This window comes from Astatotilapia calliptera, chromosome 22 (genome assembly GCF_964374335.1).
Source record: "Astatotilapia calliptera chromosome 22, fAstCal68.1, whole genome shotgun sequence".
Classification (NCBI taxonomy): domain Eukaryota; kingdom Metazoa; phylum Chordata; class Actinopteri; order Cichliformes; family Cichlidae; genus Astatotilapia; species Astatotilapia calliptera.
Window position 1 is genome coordinate 1,817,907 of NC_137442.1, and position 24,831 is coordinate 1,842,737.

The window sequence follows — 24,831 nt, forward strand, 5'->3', positions numbered from 1 at the left end:
TCTGCAACTAGTTGGGGAATCGTTGCTGCAAACAAAAGTGCGACACAAACCGGAAACGCAGACCGGCCTTCAAAGTAAGAGTCGTGCCTCACGCTGTGGTGAACTAATTTTAAAAGGTGCAGGTTCAAGTTTGCATGCAAATGTTCTCTAGTCTCGTCACTGCGGCTCGTGAGCGTTTGCAGTCGTCCACAGCCAACCTGTTAGCGACGACGATGATGCCTCATGGTGCAACCTCCAGCAACCACTCACCAACCGGTCCAGTAATGCGCATTTTTACCTAGCAACCAGAGGTTACCAGGGGCGTGCCATGTGGCTCAGGCGTAATTATATTAATTATATTAATTTGTTGTACAAAAATAATCTTGATTTTAGGCCATAATCAAGCGGCCCTAATGATCTGGACTAATAAATACTGTTTTTCGGACACTTGGCAGGGCGCTGATGTTGCCTGTGAAGCTGAAATAAAAGGACTTTGTGTGTGTGTGTGTGTGTGTGTGTGTGTGCAAACACCAGAGATTATGTGAAAGGCTGGAGCTTTTCCACGCCATCGGCCCTTCTCTGAAGTGGCTGCAGACCATTTCTCCCTCTGTTTTGTTGTAAAGCTGTCAGGATTTCACAATCAGGTGAGTCAGAGCAGAATGCAGCGTCCATATGATGCACGTGCGCCGCTGTTCGCTGCATTCAGACCACATCACACAGACACAGTGAGAACAGGGTGTACCCTTTGAAAAAGGCTGTGTTTTATTGAAATACAGCAGACATCAACAGGTTGTTTTGCTGGCCTGGGCGACAGAAACAGAGCTCGAATGCTTTTCAAACAACGCAAAAAAAAAAATATTCATGGCTCTTATTTTCTTTTAACCCGACGGACCCCAGAGACGCCGCCAGCCCACGAACCCAGCTGAGTCAGGACGAGTTCGCGTTTGGGCCGGGAAGGGAAGCGTCTTTGTGGCGTCGAGGACGAAACAAAAACAAGCTGGTGCTCCAAATCAGTTTGGGTTCAAAGATGCTGGTATGTGAAGTTAAAAATCGAACGCGCCTCGAGTGCTGGAGGATTTGAAAGTGTTCAGGCCTGTTTTTGTGCCCAGGGTTGTTGTTAGATAGTAGCAGTAGTAGAAGAAGCAGAACCTCAGTTATGAAGCAGGGCTGGCCTCAACTCCCCTTAAAAACACAATCAGAGCACCTGGTTTTCCCAAAAGTGATGCTTGGCTTTGTAAAGTCTTTTTTTCTCGGTTGATTACAATTTTTTTGTGCATTTTTTTGCAGGAGCGTTGGAGCACTTATCCCTTCATTTGACTTCTTTTCACACGTGAACCAAGATTTAAAAACACAGCTTGAAAGAATGCAGTGAGTTTGATGATTTGCATACGCAAAACTTCCAGAAACTGGATCTGATTCAACTTGTCGAACAGCGGAAGGTTTCTCTGAAACTAAAGTACTTTTGCAGAAGTCACGTCTTGATTGTCTCACGTCTTAAAATTCCTTCGCTGAGCTTCTGAAGTGAGCTGAAAAAGCAGTCAAATGAAGAAGATATCAGCTCTCTACAGCCTATTTTCTACTTTTTCATTCTTGGTTCACATGTGACAGCGACTTGAATTTCAAAACTGAGGACAGCTGGAGACTGAGGACGGATAAACACCCTTGAAGTTTGCTCGACAACAGAGTCTGGATCAGAGCGCAGATTTGCTCTGATAGCAGGAATGACGTGCTCAAAGTCCAGAGTCTAGTTCAGAAAATCTAGTTCTGCAACTCTGATGCAATATCAATATTTCAGAGGTGGAAATATATCAAAGAAAACCAGAAGACTGCATTGCTCTTTAACTTTTGTGCTTGAAACCGGTAAACAGAAAACAACAGAGCCATCATCAGAGCGAACTTCAGGGAAGGTAAAGGAGTTCAGCCTCGACGTCGTCCCCCCACCCCGCCAACATCTGAACCTCGCTGCTCTTCAAAACTTGACTGTCGCTGCATAAAAAGCTTTTTTGAGGAAACCAGGCGCTCGCCACGATACAACGGAGCAAGTTTAAACGAAGGAAGGACGGAGCACACCGGTCGCACTGCGCGCCGCTTTGTGTGGTTTGTTCGTCCCCTCGTTGTGACCGGGGCAGTTTTCCCCAAGTTTACGCTCACAGGAAACGACGATTGCAACATTTAATCGCGATTGTCGATTACGTACATTTACAAGCCACCTGGGTGCTGCACACCGCCACTCGTCAGTGTGCGCTAAAAATAAACTAGCATAAATTTGAGACAAACCTCTTTAAGACCGCTAACCTACAAGCCGTCAGTTAGCTTCAAAGGCTTTTTAAGGCTTATTTTAGAGGTGCTTTAATTTTTTATCTGGATTTTTTATGAATCAAACTGCAAAAGTGAACCATGATTGTTGTGCTAGCTGCAGCAAAATTAAAGTTGCTGCTATTAGCAAGCCAGAATGACATCACCAGTATCGCTGATGTAGCCTTCTCTTATTGGCTAAAAATCAACTGGTGGTCCTGATTTCCATTACAAGCGACTCCATCCTGGTACTTTGGTACTCGTAGTGAACTACATTTAGATTTTTAAATTAACAATTGTAATTAGCACAAGTTCGTGATTTAGCTAACAGCTATTTTGATCCTTGGTTTTAGCATCTTACACATTCACATAAAAACGGGACAAGATCGCTCTTCGTCCCTTTGAAGGTAAAAAGTGCAAATTTATGTGGAAAAGTTGGCCAAAAATATTTTAATCAACAAAATAAAAAAGCTTAATAGAGTTGAAAGTAGACTACAGTAGAACTTGTGGCGTGTCAAACGTCACTGAGGCCAAAGGTTTGCTCGAGGCACCGGTCTGGGATAGCGGAAGCGTTTGAGCAAATTTAGTTCCCACACGATCATGTTTAACTTCTGCAGGACCGCCTTTGCTTTGGTGCCAGTGTGCTCGGTTCCCTCCTCTTTCAACATTCAGACAGTAAACCCACTTTCCTCCCCAAAGCAATTACATTCAATCATTCATCAGAAAAATATTCAATTAAAACTATACACTTGCAAAAATAAAACTCTCTTGGAAGCGTGCTAAGGCTGAGCGTCCACCAGGAGGCGCTCTCCGCCGCGCTGCCAGCACTCCTGTTAGGCCCTGCAGCTGTGCGGCGAGAGCTTCAGTGCTGCTGAACGCTACAAGTTTAAAGAACTGCGAAGACTTCGAGCAAACAAAGAAGCATTTTAACCACCTCGGACGAGCGGTCGGAGCTACCGCCAAACCCCCGACAGCTCGACCGGCCGCCCCGCGGACGGAGTTGGAAACCTCCCCCTGCCGTCGTGTCGTTGAGGCCAGCCCTGGTATGCATTTGTAAATACAGTATTTCAGATATATGTAGTCTTATCATCTTTAAATCTGACCAGGACACTACAGCGGCAGAAGCAATACATAAAGAAGCTCATATTTTGTTTTTTACTATTATTCTTTTTTGTAGGAATGGAACTAGTTTCAACTAATCCTACCAAGCCAACATGTAGTAATGTATCGAATAAAAGGCTATTTATCTTTTTTTTGTCTGTTTTTGTTTATTACAGGTGTGTATGATGGTGTGCAGGACGACAAAGAGAGAGAGGGAGAGAAAAACGAAGGGAAACGGTGAAAAATGAAAGAAAGCGAGGAGAGACGAGAGAGACGGCGAAAAGGAGGAGGGATAGAAACAGAGAGAAAGATCAAAGTATGATTCAGGCAGCGTGAGTCTTGATTGCAGGTTTTTACTGTCGAGTTTGTAAGTTGCGTGATCGTTACCGTTGAATCCTTCTGCGTTTGCCACCGTTTCAAGTCTCTCGACTGTTTTTTTTGTTTTTATACTCAGTTTGTTCCTTATCGGGTTTGAAAACAAAGATCCACGACAGTCACTTGGTCATACAAGCATGTTCGTCGGAACGAGAAGTGCAGATTGGCTTAAGTTTCTTTTTGTTTTTTTCCTTTGCTTTTCTTCAAAAAAAGGGTTCCAGACAGTGGCTACAATAATAATAATATAATAATATAATAATAATAGCACTTGACTTCACTTCAGCACAGTAAAAAAAAGGAAAAAGGTCCAAAGGTGCTTTTTTTTTCTCCGTTTTGTTTTTTAAATCTGATTTGATGTGAAGCGAAGTCCCCCCTCTTCCTCCCTCCTCTCCCTCCCACCTCTCCTCTCCTCTCAGCGGGGAAGTGGCGGGCGGAAGTCCAGTGCCGGTGAGATGAACAAATGACTGAAGTATTGCCAACTGGTCCGTCTTTTTTTTTTCTTCTTTTCCTTGTTTTTCCTTTTTTTGTAGTGGTTCCACTCCGGTTCAGTACAAAACGAGGAGAGAGAGATGGGAAAGAGCAAAAAACCCCACCAAGAACAAAAAAAGGAAAAGTGTTCACGCACACACTGCTGGCACTAGATTTTTTTTTTAAAAGTCCAACAAAAATAAACCAAAAAAAAAAGCCGAGAGAGGTTTTTTTTTTTTAAAGGAAAAAGAAAACCAGGAGGATTTTGGGGGGACGAGTTGCTCCCATTTTACAAAATGTAACAAAATTTTTCCCGCAAAATTTTACAAATCTGTAGCAATACAGGAAAAACAAACAAACAAACAAACATATATATCCTATTTACAACGACACGAAGAAGAACCCTTATGTTATGTGTAGTGAGAATGCAGCAGATCCCAGCTTTGGCACTCGGCGTTTTTGTTCGTTTTTTTTCTTGTTTGTTTGTTTGTTTTAAATCCACCCTGTCGGTCTGTACTGCTGCTGCAGGCACACATTCAGTGCTCCGGTTCGTCTCCACGGCAACACGGGTCACACACAACACCGCCTCGGCCACGTCCGTCAGTCCCGCCTTTAACTCTGTAAAATACGGCGTTTGTGACGCTACAGATGGCCCCGCCCCTCCCTGAGCCTGGTTCTGCTGGAGGTTTCTTCCTGTTAAAAGGAAGTTTTTCCTTCCCGCTGTTGCCAGAGTGCTGCTCACAGGGGTCGTCTGATTGTTGGGGTTCTCTGTAGTATTGTAGGTCTTTACTTTGCAAGGGGACGGTTGGTGCTATATGAATAACACTGAACAGCTTTTTCTACCCTTGGGTCTGTGTGATGTCATAGAAAGGAGACAATCCTGCCCACCTTACTAATTTCCCGCTATAAGGAGCAGCCAATCAGGAGAACTTTCCCTTAAAGGGGAGGAGCTGTAGAGTCCAACAATGAAAACTAAAGTCTTTATAGTTTGTAACAGAGGTGATTCCCCTAAAGCCGTGAGGAAGTGAAGTAACAGGCCATTTGATTGGATAAAAAAAGTTCCTCAAGGTTAAACTCAGGAACATATTTCAGAGGTGTTGTTAATGAAAACGTGAAATGAGAAGGATCCACTGAAGTCTAACAGTTATAAATTTAACATGTATGTTGGAGCTCGATTAACAGAAATGTTTTCTTTTAATTTCTAACATTGGATAAAAAAATTTCCTCGGCACTCAGACTGAGTCACACAGCGTTCCTTTAGCCGGCGAATCGTTTCTCACGCACCAACCAATCTGAGGAAAATGGAAAACATGAATAAACTCGTCCGCTTGCGCGTGAACAAAGCCTCGTGCGCCGTCACGCCGACCAAAGCAGCTTTTAATACGGTGCTGCTGACAACTCCACACTCCAGTGGAAAAACAACAAAAGGAAGTAAATATAGAAAGTTTCTGTGGCGCTGAAGGACTCGCTCGTCTCACAATGCAGCGCTGAGCCAACGTAAAGGCTGAAAACTGGCAGTTAAAGGCTCCAGCTGCAGCTCGGCAATTCAATAAATACGTTTAACAATCATTTAAAAGAAGAGAAAACACTCTGAATAAAACATTCTGGTGACTTCCTCCGACTTAGGTGGAAAAATAAAGAGTTGCATAATGATGCAGGCGGACGGCTGTGACAAGGACGAAGAACGACTGGAATAAATCCTGATATGCTGCACGAGCGAAATACTAATTGTTCGTTTAATTCACCCAAAGCGTGCGCTGAGGAATTAATAAACGAATCCTACTGAGGTTTGGTTTGAAGGGACACGAGTTGTTTTTTTCAGGCATGTTTGTTGTTGCGGTTCACTTAAACTTGCTTTGTTTTCCAGCTCGTTTGTGGATTTATTCTCGGGGGGAGTGGAAGTGATCCACTTCACTTCTTTGAGGGAATGTTTGAATTTTGTCCCCCTGAAGACAAAACACATTTAAAGGGTCCGACTCTGTTTACGGCACTCTGCAGGACGCCTGTGCGACGGTGTTGTGTTATAATACTACTGTAAAACTGAAAGCAGCAGTTTGAAATCCACTGTAAAGGTGGGGGTGTGGGGTGGGGGGGTTTCAATTATCTTCACAGATCGTGACCCTGAATTTCTCCTCGCGCTCTTCAGATTTCAATTTGGGTGCAGCCCACAGCAAAGCGCAGCAGCGGCTCTGTCGTGTTCAAACTCGTGCTTTTGTGTGCGAGCGTCACATCTACACCGCGGTCGCTCCAGGTCGCTGACGGCGTGACGGAGGAGGATGTTGTGCGTGAGCCGGGATGTGACAATCAAGAGATTAAAAACAAAAACCAAAAAAATCTGAAAACACAAGAACAGGGAAAAAAAAATTAGATAATCGAGAAACTCTTCTTTTGTTGCTCCATTCTTCATGTTTTCTCCTCTTCTGTTTCCAGCAGCAGCGGCGGTGGCGGAGGCGATGGAGGCGAATCTTATTCACACCTGAAATGGACAGAGGAGAGGAGGGGGGAGGAGGGTAAAAAACACATTAAAATCTGTCAAATGTTCGGCGGCACAAATGTCAGTGTCACAAGAACTCGGATGATTCTCGGCAAAAAATGAAAACAAAGCCAAACAAAAAGAGGCAGAGAGCAGCGAGCGCGGGGGATTAAAAAGCAGTCGTTGATCCCGAGTCGGCGTTCCAGGCCGCCCGGTGCCGCCGGGAACTGGGACACGCTGTGAGAGAACAGCGGCAGACCTGAGCGGCCGCGGCGCGCTCGCTTAATCTGTGTAAGAGGAAAACTGTGCCGAAGATTAAACGAGGCCGGCGGTCGCTGTGATTACAAACACAGTTTTGTATCGTGGGACAGAGAGCGGCTCGTCAGCAGCAGGTGACCTGTGGCTAAACTCCCGCCGTCAGGCGGAGCCAGCTGCTGCTCGTCAAACAGTATCGAGTAACTGATCGTCAGCAGGTCTGAGCTGCTCTGTGCAAACGGTTTCAGTCTGCAGGACATTCAGGTGTCGCAGTTTTCACCTGGGTGGACATCCCAGCAAATTCACCCTGCGGTCACTCTACGGGCCTCGGTTAGCAGCTTAAAGGTTAAAGTTCATGAACTTACAGATATGAAAGGACTGAGTAGCTATGGCTCGTTGCCAGGAGAAAGCCTCTTCACCAGCTGTCAGCACTGATCAGCTGATGATTTGAGCACCTCACAGTCACCGAGTGGACCGTGAGGTGCTCTCCAAAGTCCTCTAGAGTCAAACCCACAGATAAAGCCTGGGCTGACCTGGATCACACAAAAGGTGCTGCAAAGTGCAGCCTGACCGAGAGGCTGGACCTTCACGGAGCTGTGCAAACACGAAACCTCAATAACCTGAAGCAACGCTGTGAAGAAGAGTCCCCGCCGTGCTGTGAGAGACTGAGCCACCGCTTCAGGTTGAGCTACGAGCTGCTGCTTCACAGGACCGTACGCAACCAGAGTTCCCACAGTGTCTGATCAGTGTGCTCGCTGTGTTTGTGGAGACTTTAAATAAAGACTGAAAGAACGCGAACATCACTGCGGCTTCCGTTTAAGCTCCTCTGAGCTCGACACAGATTCATCCATCAGGTCTCGAGTCAAAGAGGACAAACTGCTGAATGTCTTCTTCAGCTGCAAACAGCTGCTCAATCAGCTGTTTAATCACAACACCAGCTGACAAGCCACAACAAAACTGTATTACCCTCACATACGCAAACAGCGTGTTACTGAGTCAGGCCCAGAGTCAGGGCCCTCTGAGCTTCACCTAAAAGTTCCTTAAAAAGACACAAACTGACTACAAAAAGATGAAAAACAACCACAAAACACAGGTTAGAGCAGGCTCACAGATGCAGCGACAAAGAGAAAACAAACAACTGCAAAGACACAAAAAAGAGTCAGGCGCTAAGACGAGTACTGCACAGCTGCTACAGAGACACAAGAAACAGCTACAAAGAAACAAACGCGACACAAACGAGACAAAAACATCTGCAGAGACAGACGCTCCACATGTTCTGCACAGAGAACATAACTGAGTGCAGGTTGAACCAGGTTGAACTGTGACTCGAACTCGTCTCCTGTTGCTGGTTGAAGCCGAGGAGCTTTGTTGAGTCCAGGGACAGAAGAAATGACTACAGTGAATTTTACACCCATGACTGTTGAATAAAGACGCGTGTCTGTTTTAATAACTAGCTTGAGAAATAATTGGTGAGTGTCAGTGGTTTAGCTGTAGGAAGCTGCCTCTTTCAAAGACCGCTCAGAACCTTCAGCAGGAAAACGACAGCCTGATGTTCCTCTGAGCGCTCACAGATCCCCAACGTTCAGTGAAACTGGGGAAACTTATCCGCGTGTTCGCGTGTTGCTGCCAGTCCAGAAAACTGCTTTTGTTCAGCACGTCCCTGCAAACACCGCAGCTTACACCGTCTCTAGTGAGCGTCTTCTCCAGATGGAAGATGGTCGTGTTTTGTTAGACACCTGGTATGTTATTAAGCCAGGTAATACCAAGGAGGAGATTGCCTTCTCACAAAACTCTGTGGATGTCATAGCGAAGTCTGAACCCTGAGCTGGTGTTTGAGGCTCGTACTGTTAAACCCACAATGGTGGCAGAAATCACAGTGAAGGTCAGAATCCCCGACAAACACGCTCCTGGTCCGGCTCCTCACCGGACGCTCTGCCGTCAGGCTGACAAACCGCGGACGTGTTAACGCTGGAGACTAAAACTCATCGATCCCGCCCACCACCTGTTTGACCTGCTGCCCTCTGGACTCCGCCTCAGGTCAATCAGGTCTCACTCCCACAGACTCACAAACAGCTTCTTCCCCTCAGACTGGAAGCTAGCACAGACCCCACCCACACTCGCACTCACTCTTAGCCATGGTCCTGAGTCAGCCTCATCCTTCAGGCCAATCACAGCCTGCAAACGCCACGTCTGACCCGAGCTCCCGTCAGCCTCACAGCAGACACACCTGTGGAATCGCCTTTAACACCCTGCGTCGCCTCGCTCTCAAACTGAGGCTTCGATGCCGCCCGGCGGGGTGACGACAGAGCCCCATCAGCCCGTTACAGGTGACGGGTAAAACTGATTATCCTATTCAAATGGACCAATCAGATGGGACCACAATAGAAAATAACACAGATGTGGTGCAGCATCAGGAGCGCTGTGTAATTAGGAAACTTCAAATCAAGAAATTTTAACTGGAAAAGAAAAAAAACCCTTTTTTTATTAAAAATGACAAAATGGAAATAAATGAATGTTCTTTAAGATTAAGGCGACCCGGGAGTGACTGTGATCGTCTCGCCGCTCGGTGTTTCGCATCATGATGATGACAGCGAGGGAGCAGCTCTGCAGCATGTCAGCAATTAAGGCTTCATCTATAAGGTACGACTGTTGATAAGTTATTACAGGACGCCGCGCTCCACTGATTAAATGAAGCCCGGAGCTGCTGTGATTAGTGAGACAGGACAATGGATGGTGGGCGCGCACACACTCCTGCGCACACACACACACACACACACACACACACACACACACACACACACACACACACACACACACGAGCCGGGGACATCAATTAACGCTGCTGCAGAAATTTGTTTTTGTTCCGTCGGTCGTTACGACTCCCTAATATAATCTGGTTGATGCCATCACTCTTTAAGCTCTCTTTATTAGTATCATCCTGCTGATGTGACCTTTGACCCCTAACCTCATGTGTAAAATGGAAAAGGAGGGAGCGCGAGAGCGAAAGCAGCTTTAAACGAGCCGATGTTTGGAGCCCTCGCTCCTCTCCATGTTTGAGACCTGTGAACGCGCCTCGCTTCATTTCATCCTCCCATTCTTCATTTTCTCAGCAGGCATTTGTCCCTTTCATCCCCCGTTTACCTTGGCCTCCTGTCCAACAGACCGGCCTTACGGTTACAGCAGAATGAGAAAGGGAACATATGTTTAATTTCTAGTATGTTTTGCTTAACGCCTGAATGACTTTTTTATTTTGACGAGCGGCGGCTTTGATTAAGCCGAACGATCGCTCTCAGACCAGCACCGGGGGAAAACGGTCGAGTTTATTTCTGCTGCAGTTTCTCCTCTCAAGGTCTCAAATTTGGATTTTATTGACTGGTGTGTGTTAAATTGTGCTTTTCTGTCTGTATTTCTGCTTTTAGATTAATTACAGAATGCAATTTTTTCCTTGTTGCTGTGATATCGACCGTTTTTCACTGGCTGTGATTTGTGGTCTGTTGTCAGAGTATAAACATGCTTCTAATAGTTTATTCAGAGCAGCACCAAATCAATATTTTCATCTGAACAAAGGATTAAATGACTGTGTTTAATCCGAAAGCTGTCATTCGGAGTGGTTTAGCAGCCCACTCTTGTTTTCTATTAACTCTGGAGAGCAGTTTAGTGTCTTTCAGCCTGAAGTTTTGGTTTTCCGTCCACACGCTGAGCTGTTTTTATGTTACTCACGTTACGGCCTGCTCGGCATCAAAGAGGTAAAAATTAGACACAAGCTGGTGGAGAAAAACCAACCAGCAGTGAAAAGGTGGAGAAACTCCCTCCAGGAGTTTGTGGAGAACCCAGAGTCCCGAGTGTCTGACTATAGAGCTTCTACATATGATGTCATCGTTTGTCGTTGTTTAGGTTTGGCCCACGCTCTCTGATGGAAAAGGGTGGAGTGCCCACTCTGGGTGGAGGGGAGTGGAGCAGGCGACTGGCAGACTGATGGAGGCTGTGGTGAAGGTGAAGCTGTCTTTGCTGGTTGAGCTGCCCTCGCACATGGCCACGAGCTCTGGGTCCTGACCACAGGAGTGAGAACGAGGAGGGAAGCGGCCAAAACGAGCTTCACCTGAAGGGAGGCTGGGCTCAGAGCGGAGCCGCCACTCCTCCACGTGGAGGCGAGCCAGTGGAGGCGAGGATGCCTCATGGATGTCTCCCAGGGGAGGAGGTTCAAGCGTGTCCAACCTGGAGGAGACTCCGGACACGCTGGGGAGATGATATCTCGCGGCTGGCTTTGAAGAGGGAGGTGTGTCTGTGCTTAGACACCAGCGGGTACGAAAACAGATGGATGTGATGGATGGGGGTGGGGGTGAGGGGAGCAGTGTTATGGTTAGCTACGGCCCTGAGAACGGGGGAGGGGGGGTGTTGCGCAGCCCTCTCTTTAACGTGGCCTCGGCGATGAAGCTGTTACAGTCGGTGCACGCCGATCGACTCCTGTTGGAGGTTTAATGAGAAAATTCAGTTTCCTGTTGCCATGTTTTAGTCGGCGCCGCATATTTCCCAGAGTTCGAGTGTGACTTCTATCTGGAGCAGGTTTTCCATCAGCTGCGTTTGGTGGATTCCAGCGTTCACCTGCCACGCTCACTCGTCGGAGCGCCAAACTGATTTGGAGAGCAGAACTCGGCCTCCAGCAATAACTGGCGCCAGAGCCGAGCGTCTGGCAGAGCGGGCGAGTCTGCGGCCGCCGCCACAAAGTGCCAGGGTTTAGATAGCTGCTCGTGTTAATTTATCATCCCGCGCAGGGTCCAAATCACCAACCCCCCTACCCCCACCCCCCAGCGCCGCTGATGAAGCCACACTCTTCCTGTTTCACTGTTCTGCAGCGGCTGCTGGTGAATGAACTGAGGGAAAAGGACAGTTTGATTTGGGTTTTATCATGTTGGACATCTCATTTCTGTAACCGGCGACCTGTTCTGATGTGAGGGTTGGAGCAGAGGGGTGGAGAGTAGAGATGGCACGATACCACTTTTTTGTCCGATACCGATACCGATATCATAAATTTGGATATCTGCCGATACCGATATGAATCCGATATAGTGTTTTTTTAATCAATAAAACTGTTTTTTAAATATTTTGCTGCATTTTGTATAAGTTCATACTCAAGTTTAAAACAACAACTACACTAAAGCTATTCTGTTATACCTGTATGCAAAAAAAATGTTTCATAGTTCAGCAATACTGATCAATCTAATAAACTTAAACCTACACCATCCTCCCTATTCTGGTATTTTAAAGAGTACTTAGCGTAAATATTAAGCAACCTAACTAATAGGGTTCCAACTCCCAGCAACAACAAAAATAAATAAATAAAAAATAGGGAACCACCCCTCACGCTCCACCTCATGATGCTTAATCGACGTAATCAACCTTAATTTGATGCAGTGTGAAAAAAAAATGCACAGAAATCAATTATTTTTCAAGAAATATTAAATAGATTCAACATCTTTCTTCAACAAAATTGCAGACTGCACAGATGGTACCTTCCCAAAGGAAAAAGTACTATAGCTTACTAGGGTATATATATTAGACTTAATAGTCACTATATACAGTAATTGACTTCTATTCATTTATATCAAATTAAAACTTTGGGTGTCAGATAATTATTTATTAAAAGCTCGACATTTTAAATGAGAATAAGAAAGAAAAGTATGTCTTTGTGCCCCTTTTCCCTGTTCATGCCCTATCGGCCCCCCTGGCTAAACTTTGCTAGATCCGCCCCTGCACAGTTACCAGCCGTCAGCTGTAGAAAAAGATCCTCGAGTAGAAAGTAATATTAAATAAATTCTAACAACAGCTGATCAAGCTTAAACGTGCTGCTGTTGTTCAGCCGCTGGTTTCCTCTTTCTGGTGCAAAGTGGGCCAAAAACAAACAAAAGAGACGGACTCGCGACAGAAAAGCCGATCAGCTGATCATTAAGCAGTTTCATGATTGAAGTAGCAGCAAGAAGAGGCAGTCGCTTGTTAAGCTTAACGCAGGAATGCTTTACAAACATTCAGAGATGGACTTACACACTTGCTTTACTTCTCTCGGGGATAACTTTGTCGGAGATGAAATGCCGGGTTGCTAGCGAAGCTCCACATGCTATCCAGACCACCGACAGGTCCTGCATGCCACAGCCGCTCTATCACGTGATGCATACTGCTCCGACGTGCTAACGTTCTGAGGTGAGTTACGGCGTGTTGCAAGTTTTGTGAGGTGCTTTCGTGATATTTAATGGATCGGATTACATTTTTTATTTTTCTCCGATATCCGATCCAGTAATTTAGGTCAGTATCGGACCGATACCGATACGTAATATCGGATCGGTCCATCTCTAGTGGAGAGAGCAGCTGCAGCAGACTGATGGAGCAAACATCTCCAGCAAACACCTCCAGCAAACACATGCGAGCAGAATCTGTGTCGAGTTTTCAGGTAACCAATCAGAGTGCACCTCGACTCCTGGCGAAGTCTGAACCCTGAGCTGATGTAAACGTCATGTCTGTACAGAAGACCCGCTGTAACCGTATGATGTTGGTGGAAAGATGAAAATATTACTGTAGTTAATGTTTTTCTGAGTTATTTGTTTTTTATGTGGTTTTTCATCTTCTTTGACTGCTTTAGTCTCTTCATCATCAACTTCTTTTGGTCTTCTTCTTCTTTGCTTCTTCATTACATCCAGACTTTGAGTAACATGAATGTTATGAAGTTTATACTTTGGAACAGAAGCTTTTAACAGAATGCTGAAGTGTGTGAAAAGCCTTATAACTTCTTCCATCTGAATTTCGGTCACTGGGTCTGAATCATGAAGCCAATAGGCTTTGAACCTGCTTTACTTGTATAGCACGACTTAACCGGCTCAGATCTGTGACCTCAGCAAACACTTTCCGATGAGTTTGCAGTCTCAGTTTCTAGTTTCAAGTCTGTTTGCAGTCAGAAGAAGACTAAAGAGAGGTAGGTGTTAGTGTGTGATTGATAAGTCCATTGGGCCCCTTCATTTGTCGTGGTGGATTCCAGAACATCGAGATGGTAAGACCCAAAGCACTCCACGCTCTGCTGCAGGGTTTTGTGCTAATTAGCACGCTAAACCCATGCATTTTAACCTCTGAGCATGTTAGCATGCCGTTAGCCTGCAAACTCTATAGTAACCATGTGCAGAGAAACTGACTCGTCTTGAGATGCAGTGATAGTGACAGAAGCCTAAAGGTTGATGGTAGCGCTATAACTTCAACTGTGACTGTTTCCAAGCCAAACACCAGAGACCAAACTCACTCCACTGTCTACGGTGCGTGAAGCATCATCTTCTTTAGAAATGTTTAATAATTAATAAGCGAACACGCCGCCTCATATTTGTTACCCAAACACCAGGCAGTGCCCGTGCCTCAGCGCCACATCGTCGGGCACCGACCACAAAGTCGAGCAGGAAGCGTGACGTTTAAGCGTTTGTCAGAACTTCCTGTCTGACGCAGTAGAGGTCAGCAGGTTTTCCTCTGTCACGGTTTATTTTATTGTGTTTTCACCGGAATCCGTCTTTATTAGTGCTGAGCAGAGCGCTGCGACCCGTTTCTCATTTATCTGAGACCAGAGTTTCAGTTTCTGGGCGTCTGATTCAAATACAGCATAAAGCAGAGAGTACGCTGCGTTTCTGAAAGGAAGAATAAGTTTTTACGCTGCTCTGGATCTTTGTGGCTTCTGTAGCGCAGTTGGTCTTCAAAGCTGTGGTGTAATTTATCCCCGGCGCCTCACGTGAACAGTGTTCCTCTGTTATTTTTATGTGGGAAGGAACTACTTTTTCAGATGTCGTATTATTATGTGCACGAGTCACTTTACCTCAGCTTTTTTCCCCTGTGGGATAAATAACGCCTTTTTTTGGACTGAAGCGAGGCAGGTAAAAGGAGCAGAAACCTTTTTCAAATTTCACTGACAGCATTTTATTTCCCACTCCCACACTTATTGTTGGTTTTTTAAAATGCTGCATATTGATTATTGATTCCAGCTGTCAGGAGCTGATTTTGAAGGCACCCGAAAGTGGCGACAGTCTTTCAAAAGTGACACCGTAAGAAGTGGAGTGTCTGCCTCGTTTACAGCAGTTTGTCTTGAGGAAATCATTTGAACCGATTCTATTTTGATAAGCAGAAAGCCGTGTAGAAACATTAAGACTTTCAATCTTCTGTCAGAACAGACAGAGGAGGGAACAACCGGCTCACTCTGTCATCACACTTTGCCCCAGGCGGAGCCTTTTATCTATCAAACTTTACCGCACCGGGGGGTCTGTTGCTATTTTTGGGCCTCCAATAATGTTTTTTTCCCTAAATTTTCCTGAAGTTGGTGTTTGTTGCTGAGCGGTTGTAGCCAAAACTCACACAGCTACACACACAGACGGTGATTGGCTCGAGTGGGTTTGTTTGTAGCCTGGGATCGAGGTGTTGGCTTCAACACTGACAGGCTGGGAGAGGAGGGGAGGGGGGACACGGGGGACCAATGAGGGCCTCGCTGAGTTAAATCAGTTCAGTCTGTAGGTGGTAAAACCTGCAGCCACACATTCAATTCACTTCAATCCATCCATCCATTTTCCTCGCCGCGCGGCCAGCTCCGGTCACCGCGAGGCTGGAGCCAATCCCAGCAGGACACCGAGAGGCGAGGACAGTTTATTCAAATGTGCCAGTTCACAACAATAAACACCTCAAGGGGATTTAAATGGTAAAATAAAGGCGTTATAATATTTATTTATTTATTTTTCCAATGTGAAAAAAATGTGATGGTGCCCTTTGAGTAGCATTTGGTGATGGTGGGGAGGAAGAACTCCCCTTAACAGGAACAAAGACTGAGATGTAAGAGTGAGAGGTGGAACAGATAAGACTCAATGATGTTTCAAAATAAAACAGGAAGTGAGTAGATGCAGGTGAGGGAATAAAGCTCAATAGTGTTTCAAAATAAAACAGGAAGTGAGTAGATGCAGGTGAGGGAATAAAGCTCAATAGTGTTTCAAAATAAAACAGGAAGTGAGTAGATGCAGGTGAAGGAATAAAGCTCAATAGTGTTTCAAAATAAAACAGGAAGTGAGTAGATGCAGGTGAGGGGATAAAGCTCAATAGTGTTTCAAAATAAAACAGGAAGCGAGTAGATGCAGGTGAGGGAATAAAGCTCAATAGTGTTTCAAAATAAAACAGGAAGTGACTAAACAGAGACCCAGAATGACTGTGCTAAGACTAAAGCAAATCTGGCCTCTGATTGTAAAACTTTGATCCAGATGAATTTAAGGTCTCCGTCGAGTTTCATGTAATGAGGTCGACTCTGTAGATTAGAGTGAAGCAGCAGACAGCCTCGGCCAAAAAGCTGAACGTGAGACCTGAAGTGTGTTTTAAAGACAGCCGCAGGAAGGCTTCAGCGAGCACAAACAACAGAAACACACAAGACACAAAAAAAGCACATGTTTTGTAGCTATTTGCGAGGGATGTTCGTGTCCGTGCGGGTTTGTTTGTTGTGGTGGAGATCCTGCCGCTGGACTGCACTGACCTCGAGGCAGCAGCGACGTACAGGGAAAAACATGAAGAAGAAAACTGCCGGAGAGCAAAGACGCAAACATTGCAGAAGTGGAAAAACATTCCACGTTTGTCAACGAAAGTTTGGTTTCTGGAGAAATTCCACCTTTTACACTCACACAGGAGGTAATTTGTGCTTCTCTCGCTATAGAAGAATGGCCAAAATCAGAGATGCACCACTGAAAGATGTGATTCATGCTTCATTTAATTGCTTGAAAGGAGGTCATTTGTCATTTCTGGCATTTTCTAAAATAAGTGATTAATCATTTAACTAAGAAATAGCACTTTTATTGCCAGTGAATGCAATTCAGTTACAGGTTTAATTAAAAAACGCTGCCCTTATAACACGCGTTAAATACTTTCTGCCGTGAATGCACCGTTCAGCGGCCGTCTGCTGTCGCTGAACTCAAACATTTCAGAAATGACTCGGGAGCATTTCAGCAGCATCCTCTGATCGGCGAGCAGGAGCACAAATAAAACACGAAGCATCGATGAAACGAACCTCACAGGCTCAGCGAGGCCCGCGGATCCAAGGACAGCTGCTGACACCGAAACACGCCGAAACTCAAACTCACCGTTTATCCGGTCAGCCTCCCAGACGCGTCCTCCGCCATCTTCTTCTCTCTGTCCACGAGCAGCTCCCGCCCTCGCCTCGAGTCCTCCAGCCAGGTCCCGAACACCTCCCGCACTCCTCCGAGGACGCCCCCGTTCTGTCCCCCGTTCTTCAGCTCCGCCACGCTCTGCTGCCTCAGTCTGTCGGACCGAGAGCGTCACGTTAGATGGAACACATAGCAGGAAATACATTTTAACATTTTAAACAGCGAGAGAGTCGACTGATGTGGGATCACGGACGCTTTAGGAGTTTAACGAGTGCCCACAGAGCTCTGCTGGGGACGCTTTGGTGCAGCCAGCAGTTAAAACCTGTGTTCAGTGTTACTCTTAGTTATCATCTGCACTTCACATCTGAGAAAAACCAACGCAGACATTTTTCAGAATAATTTTCTCTGTAGCCCTGAGGCCAGGGCTCCTGTCGCTGTTTTCACCCGTCTCGTTAGAGTCACGTAGTGACGACCAGTCCTATAATGATGCTGTCTGTTCAAGATAAATAAAACAATAAAAAAAGATTAAAAAATAATTAACGGTGAGGTAAAAATGTGAAATTAATGGGAGGGGAAGCATAAATGCCGTCCTGGGCCTAAGATTGTTGAAGGTTTAGATTTTCTCGTCATTAAAAACAGCCTGAAGCTGTTAAAGGAAACTAAGTGTTTTAGTTCCAGTGTCTCAGTGACGAGCAGCCACACGTGAAGCAAACATGAAAGAAAGGTGAAAGTGCGAGCAGCCCACACAAAGAAACTGGACTAAAAATCAGTCGTTTGTCCTTCAGCACCAACAAGAACTGTCAATCAGGTTTTTTGAGATGCCACTGAGGTGATTGTGCACAATCGTATTTAACGCGAGTGGGTCATAAGTGGAGCGTTTTTAATTATAACGAGGAGAAACTAATCACCGCAATAATTTAAAACTGAAGGAGGAAATTCTGTGGAAACAGAGCGAACCCACACATGACGAGCCTCTGTCACAGCCACGGAAACACTGAGACGAGCTGCGCGTTCGTGCTTTAAATCAGGCTTTACATCGGCAAATAAAAGAACGCGATTAACCCCGAACTCCCATCTGAGCGCCGCTGACAGTTTCCTTTATCGCTCTGCATTGTTCGGCTGTACGTCGCACGTCACGCTTTGTTGCAGAGTTTATGAAATAAACAGCAGCCAGAAGGATTCGAGTGTGCTGTCAGTGCAGGTTCACGCCGTGGTGTTTTCAAAGGCTGAGCCAGAAACCCGGAGCAGGCTCACGGGAAGAATAAAAGGCTTGCCCAAATTATAGTGGAGATATTGGTTTCCAACGTAATGGCTGTGTTATTTGGCCAAACATGTCCCAAGCTCCTTGAAGGAGAGGCAGACTAAATAGAGTCATGTAGATTTGTAGGTTAATGTCCTGAAAACAATGTTAATGTGGCAACTAGAAAACAGCAGCACAAGCCCGTCGAGGGGAAGCGCAAATTTACTTTGGCTGCACAGGTCACCACAAAAGGTGCCAGTGGGTAGAAAACGGTGCTGAAAGTACCAGGGGTGCAGTTCGGTAAACACTGACTGCACGAATTATCGAGGAGAAGCGAAGGAGCGAGGTGGAATTTGGTGACTGGGATATAGGAATAAGATTGACTCGACTCTTTATGAAAAATTATTTTCATTTCCATCATTTCATCTACATAATAAAGGAGGTGGTCACACCGAGAAACGGGGGAATTATAGAGGGCTGTCAGCAGCTGTCAGTGTAGGACTACGTATCCGTGATTTCAGGGCTTAATTTGCTGTTTCTCTGCCAATTGTGGCAAATTATTCAGTCACTTTACATATACTTACGCAGCATTGTAAGAGTCCTTCACTACACGACCTGCTTTTAAAAACATTTCAGTAAAAAAGCAAAAGCAGAAAAACTTCCACATTATATCTTCATCCTGTTCTCACCGAATCAAAGTGCTTCTCAAATGTAAGACTGAAACCTTAAATCACATCTCTGATCGACACACCGGGCTGAGACTGAGCGTCTCCTTCTTTGTGTTTTCACAGACTCGTATTGATGTCTTGATTAACTTGTTGATGCTGAATCATGATAGCCATCACTCCGCTTTAAAACCTTTAAAACCTTCTTGTAGATCAAACGAGGGCAGATAAATGGAGAACGACATGCAGCTTAAATTCCATTAACAGTTTAGTTTTCTTTATTCTGATTGTTTGCTTTATGTAAAAATGTAATCGTAAACATTTCACAGTAATTTTATCTGCCTGCATGACTGGTTAAACAAAGGGTTTCAACATTCATTACACAGGCCTGCAGGCCGGTCTGTAGGGAAGCCACCAACTGGTAAATGTTTACAGACAAGTCTGTGGCTTCCATGCAAATTACAGACAACTGCAGCAACCTGTTAGAGACCAAAACAATTCTAAGGAGGTTTTCAGTGCAGCACTGTGGACCTCTTTGTGACCAATTTGATGCTAGCATATTCCATCAAAGCCTCGCGAATGCTTGCAAAATACACACCTTTCCACTTACGACCAGTGGCTACCAGTGGATTGAAACGTACTATCCGGCAAAACGTGAACCGAAAGTCGTCAAGGGGAAATAAACCATGGACTCTTAGCTGGTAAAGTTTCAACTTTCAAAATTAGTGGTACTTAGACGATACCTCATAAGGTTGACATCCACAGCAAATGAAAATGCTTTTCATAAAAAAATCCTTCCAAAATTTTTAACTTAGGTTTCTGAAAATTTGCCTATTCAGCATGAGGTTAAAATAAAACCCTACCCTAACCATGGATGGGTCTGAATGAAAGGGTGACTGTGGTTCAGGGGGTTGGGAATCGCATCTGTAACCGGAAGGTCGCCGGTTCGATCCCTGGGCTCTCTGTCCTGGTCGTTGTGTCCCTGTTTACCCTACTTGCCTACTGGTGTTGGCCAGAGGGGCCGATGGCGCGATATGGCAGCCTGGCTTCTGTCAGTCTGCCCCAGGGCAGCTGTGGCTACAACTGTAGCTTGCCTCCACCAGTGTGTGAATGTGAGAGTGAATGAATAGTGGCATTGTAAAGCGCTTTGGGTGCCTTGAAAAGCGCTATAGAAATCCACTCCATTATTATTAATCCATTGTCTGTAGTGGTCCAGGTCTGGAGGTGACTAAGAGGCTAACCGCTAACAACAGATTGCCTTTCAATTATTTATTTGACCTATTTGGCAAACCCAAATGGAACTCTTAAAATATAATTTAAAATAACTTTTAAAAGCAAACATCTTCTCATTTCTGAATCTATGATTGTTTAGCATGTGGCTAAAACCTAGTTAACCCTACCCATAAGGCCATCTCTTGGACTGTATGAGGAAAACCACTTTATATTCTGTGTATTTCTTCTAAACAGAAAACATGTCAAAGTAAAGAACTGTGAATTAAGTACCTGCCAGCAAACTGGTCTTGGAGCTCATCGTGCTGTTGATTGTTGAGGCTGTTGGTGCGCTGGTCCATCAGCCAGCCCATCTCAACCTCCAGCACCTTACTGTTGTTGTTTGTTACGGCTCCTTCCTGACAGCGCTGGATGATGCTGGGTGGAATGTTTTCAGGGGAACACATAGGCAGCCCCTGTCCTCCATTCACGCCATTGTTGTGAAAAAGTTCTGCCAAGTCCATGCTGCCGCTCTGCAGCCGACTATCGGTGAACCAGCGGGCCAGTTCTCCGCGAGCCAGTCCTGTCCGACCCTCCAGCTGGCTGAACTCCTCAGGGGAAGGCCACCGCGTTTGAGCAAAATCGTCCTTGAGGAGCGCCAGGGATCGGCCGTCTGGAGGCACTGAGCAGGAATTCAGATTGGGGACGGAAGGTGCAATGGTGCCAGGAGCAATCATGGACAGGGGGTGTGAAGTTGGTGGAGGGCTTTTAAGGAGGCCTACACCGGTGCTTGGTTTGTGAATCCCATTCAGTTGCAGTGCTTGGTGCTGATGTAGCTGTTTCTCAGTGATGGCACCAATGCCATTGCCGCCCATCCTTTTAGTGCCCATGGAGTTCAGAAGGGCTTGCTCCAGGTTGTCACGAAGCGCGCGGCGCTCTGCAAACCAGCTGTCGATTTCCTGATGAGACAGGCGGGTTATGGCCGACAGATTATCCACGTCGCTGTGTGTAGGAAAGCTGTTCCGCAAGAAGTTCTCCTCCAAGATCTTCAGTTGTTTTGCCGTTTTTCCTTTCATCCTCTCCAGCAAGGGGAACTGGGTCAGCACCGAGGACTTATGTTGAAAATCTGGTTTTGGTACTGCTGGGATGTCCCCACCGTCCAAATGTAAGATTCCATTATTGTGACCAGGAGAGGTCTGATCAAAGGGCCATTTCCCGTCCATTCGAGACGTTCCATTGGCCTCTGGCAGAGGACTGACTACCTTGTCTCCTCTGGGGTAGCTGGCTTTCAGCTCCACTCCTTGCTGCTCTTTTAATTTCTTGCCATCCAAGGAGAACGCTGAAATCTGGGATGGAGCTTTAGCCGGAGCACGGATGGACTGGATAATTGTCGGCCTCCTTACCTGTGAAGTAATGAGCGGAGGGGAGTTCGGCAAATTTAAATCAGAAGCTGGCAAATTGTGAGAACTGGGGTGTTTTTCTTTGGAAGGGACGGGCACGGTACGGGGAATAAGTAAACTGTTTCTGAACGGAGAGACAGAGATCGGTGGGGGGGCAATCATTGGCCTTGTTAACGACTCTGGAAAGACTATGGAGGGCAGAGACACCACCGGCTTTGTTTTGGGATTTCCTGACGCCGAGAGAATCTTCCCTTTGGAAGACAAAGATGATGATGACAACGATGGAGGCGGTGGCATTAAAGGCACAGCAGCGGATGACCTCTTGATCTCTGTGGTAACCAGAGGAACTGCTACAGGTCTTTTCATCTCCACGGGAACAAGAGGTGGAGCCATTGGGAGGCGGCCTTTTGGGGGAGGAGGTGGTGGGGGAGGAGCCATTAGGACCTTGTCTTTAGGGTCACCAGAGTGGGGCGCCACTGCCATGATGGGTCGCTTGGACTCAAACACTGTTGACAGCTGTGTCGGCAGGGGTCGCTTAAGGGAGTGGCTAGAGCCTGCCGGGGAGTTTGTGGTGACTACAGTTAGCCCATTGGGCGCAGTCGTCCGGACGTGACCGAGATGCTCGACTGTCGTGTGGACGATGGGCTGCTGTGAGGCTTTGGCAGACGGCCGAGAGATGGGGCTTGTAGGCAAGACGGTGAACGTGTGATGAGCAGGAGGGATGGAGCCATTAAACATTTTCTTCCTGGCTTCCTCCACCTCTTCTGGGGACCAAGTGATACCTTGCTTCAGCCGCTGGGTAGTGAACCAGACTTTGATCTGTTCCTCCGGGTGCTTGGAGGCAGCTGTAAGCCATGACAGCTCAGCATGCGTTGGGTATGGGAATTTATTAAAGGAGGCGATCAGCGTCAGGTTGTTGTCTAAAGAAGGGTTATATTTGGTGGTGTTCAAGGGAACGGCTATTTTTGGTACAGAGTTAAAGTTGGGTGGACGCTGGAGCATTGGGGTGACATGGGAGAGCCCTTGGACGATGGTGGGTTCAGGGATGATGACTGTTCCGTTGATGTTCACTGCTGTGATTTGGTCCTTCTGGATCAAACCGTCCAGCTGGCTTTTCAGTTCGCTCCCTCCAAAGAGCGTGTGCACACTACCCGGAGATTTCACTGTGGTAGATATGCAAGGTGGAAACACAGAGCTACTGTGGCTTTCACCTTTTTCATTTGTCACGTCGCATTCAGCTGAATTGTCCTTGCCTTCGATTGTCTGCTCTAAGATAGTCTGATTGTTCATTTTTATCCTCTTGAACTTGAAGTTCGTCTCACCTGGGTGCCGGCTCTCGTTGTGCTCTGTGAGCGAGTCAAACTTCTTGGTGTTGAAGTTGCAGACAGCACAGAGGTACAGTGGATTTAGAATGACGTTAGGATGGCTCGAGTCCACGTGTTCTTTGAAGTCATTCAGGTTCTGCGTCGAAAACGGGCAGTATTTGCACTCGTAACCTCTTCCCTGCTTCTTCTGGGACACCGGGTCTGATTCTGGCGCTTCTTTGTCCTTCCCCCCTCTGGCTTCTACATCTTCGATGACAGGGGGGTGATCTTCACATCCAGACTGCTGCTCTTTGTCTAAGTGTTTTGGAAATGCCTTCCGGTCTGGATTATCTCCATTATCCTTCATGAGGTTTTGACTCTTTTTCGCAGATTCAGGTGGTTCATTTTCTCTCACATCTTTGCTTGCCAATATTTCCATGTCCATCACCTCCTCCGGGTCATCTTGTTCATCAGGCAGGTTGCTGATGACCCGGACCATGCAGGGGGTGGAGGACTTTCTACGACTGGACATGATTGCGGCTGCTGCTGCTGCTGGTGATGATGGTGGTGCTGGTGTTGCTGATTGTGTTGACGATATTGTTTTTGGCTGCTGCTGCTGCTGCTGGTGCTGGTCGAGGACGTCAGCGTGTCTGCGTTGGGGGGTCTTTACTGGGGCGGAACGGAGCAGGTGGTTGTGGAAAGTGGTAGGCGGTTGGATGTGGAGTCTCCAGTGTGTGAGAGGGAGGGCGAGAACCGGCTGACGGCGCTGGCCCAGGACCGGTTGTGCAGTGGCGTCTCCCGCTCACTGGCAGTGTCAGCTACCGACCTCGGCGTCATGGGAGGGCATCACAGACAGCAGCGGCGTTCAAGCTGCACGGGGACGAAGACAAAGAGAGAAAACGACACATTAATACTGTTTGTGTTCAGTGAGCTGTGAGGAAGCCACTTAGAAAGGGCTAAAAATCTGAGAAAAACATGTCGGAGAGAGAAAGACGTCACTATAATAATGTTTGTGTCTGATGTTCACTCCAAACAGGATAAACAACAGGGAAAGTGCATGATGGGCAATGAAAGAAAGAGGGGAAAACTAGATAATCTGCACTTTGGTAAACAAGCCTTTTTGATGAAACATCCTTTGTTTGAGGTGAAATCAGCACAGGAACAGGAAAAAAGAGTGGAGAGAATCACTTATAGGGATACAGTTTTAATCAAAAGTTTATCATCTTGGACATGAATGTTTTAGTAATGCTTTCATATTTCACAATTTCTGAGAACTTTTTCTGGAGCTGAATTATTTCACAACCTCTAAGATTATGAGAAAAAGAAACAAACTCAATAATTTAGTGAACAAGTTTTAATTTATTTTAGATTTCCTGAAATAAACACAGGGTGAAAATAATATATACGAGGTCAAGAACATTTATACACCCACTTAGATGTCCTAACCAGCCACGGTCGAGTCTCTGTGCCAACACATAAAGGGAAATCGTTCGACAGACTGATGCATGGCGACATGTGAAAATCTGGGGAGCTTAGATAAGTCAGGGATATCTTGGAGTCGTTTCTAAAGGACTGCATGTTCCAAGATCATCCGTTCAATCCACTGTTTCTTCTCAGGAAGTGCAGCTACCGTGCCAAGGTCTGAAAAACTATCCAAACTTTCACCCTGAGCTGAGAGGGTGAAAGCTGCTCTGGTTGGTCCGAACAGACCTGCCATGAACTGGAAACGGCTCAAACATCAGCGTTACCGCCTGCTGTCCAGATCCCCAGTGGCTAAAATACGGACACCTCGACTAAAGTTTGAAACTGACCGAGTGCACAGTGAAAAATGTCCTCTGAACCAAAGTTTTATGATTGCATGAGGAAAAAAAACGAGTTGTAGGACACACTTGCTCGTTGGTTGAATCATCTTATATTAA

At 46.1% G+C, this 24,831-nt stretch overlaps 1 protein-coding gene across 2 annotated transcripts in view; it reads right to left on the reverse strand.

Moving 5' to 3' along the window:
- Window positions 1-718: 718 nt before the first annotated feature.
- Window positions 719-24,831, reverse strand: part of LOC113014752 (zinc fingers and homeoboxes protein 2-like) — a 128,149-nt gene continuing 104,036 nt past the window's right edge. For both annotated transcript variants that reach the window (XM_026156473.2, XM_026156474.2), the window contains exons 3-5: window positions 20,503-23,782; window positions 17,071-17,248; window positions 719-6,694 (exon numbers count right to left, since the gene is read on the reverse strand). In XM_026156473.2, coding sequence (XP_026012258.2) covers window positions 17,074-17,248; window positions 20,503-23,444 — 3,117 coding nt within the window. In that variant the 5' untranslated portion in view covers window positions 23,445-23,782 and the 3' untranslated portion in view covers window positions 719-6,694; window positions 17,071-17,073. The remainder of the gene's footprint in view (window positions 6,695-17,070; window positions 17,249-20,502; window positions 23,783-24,831) is intronic.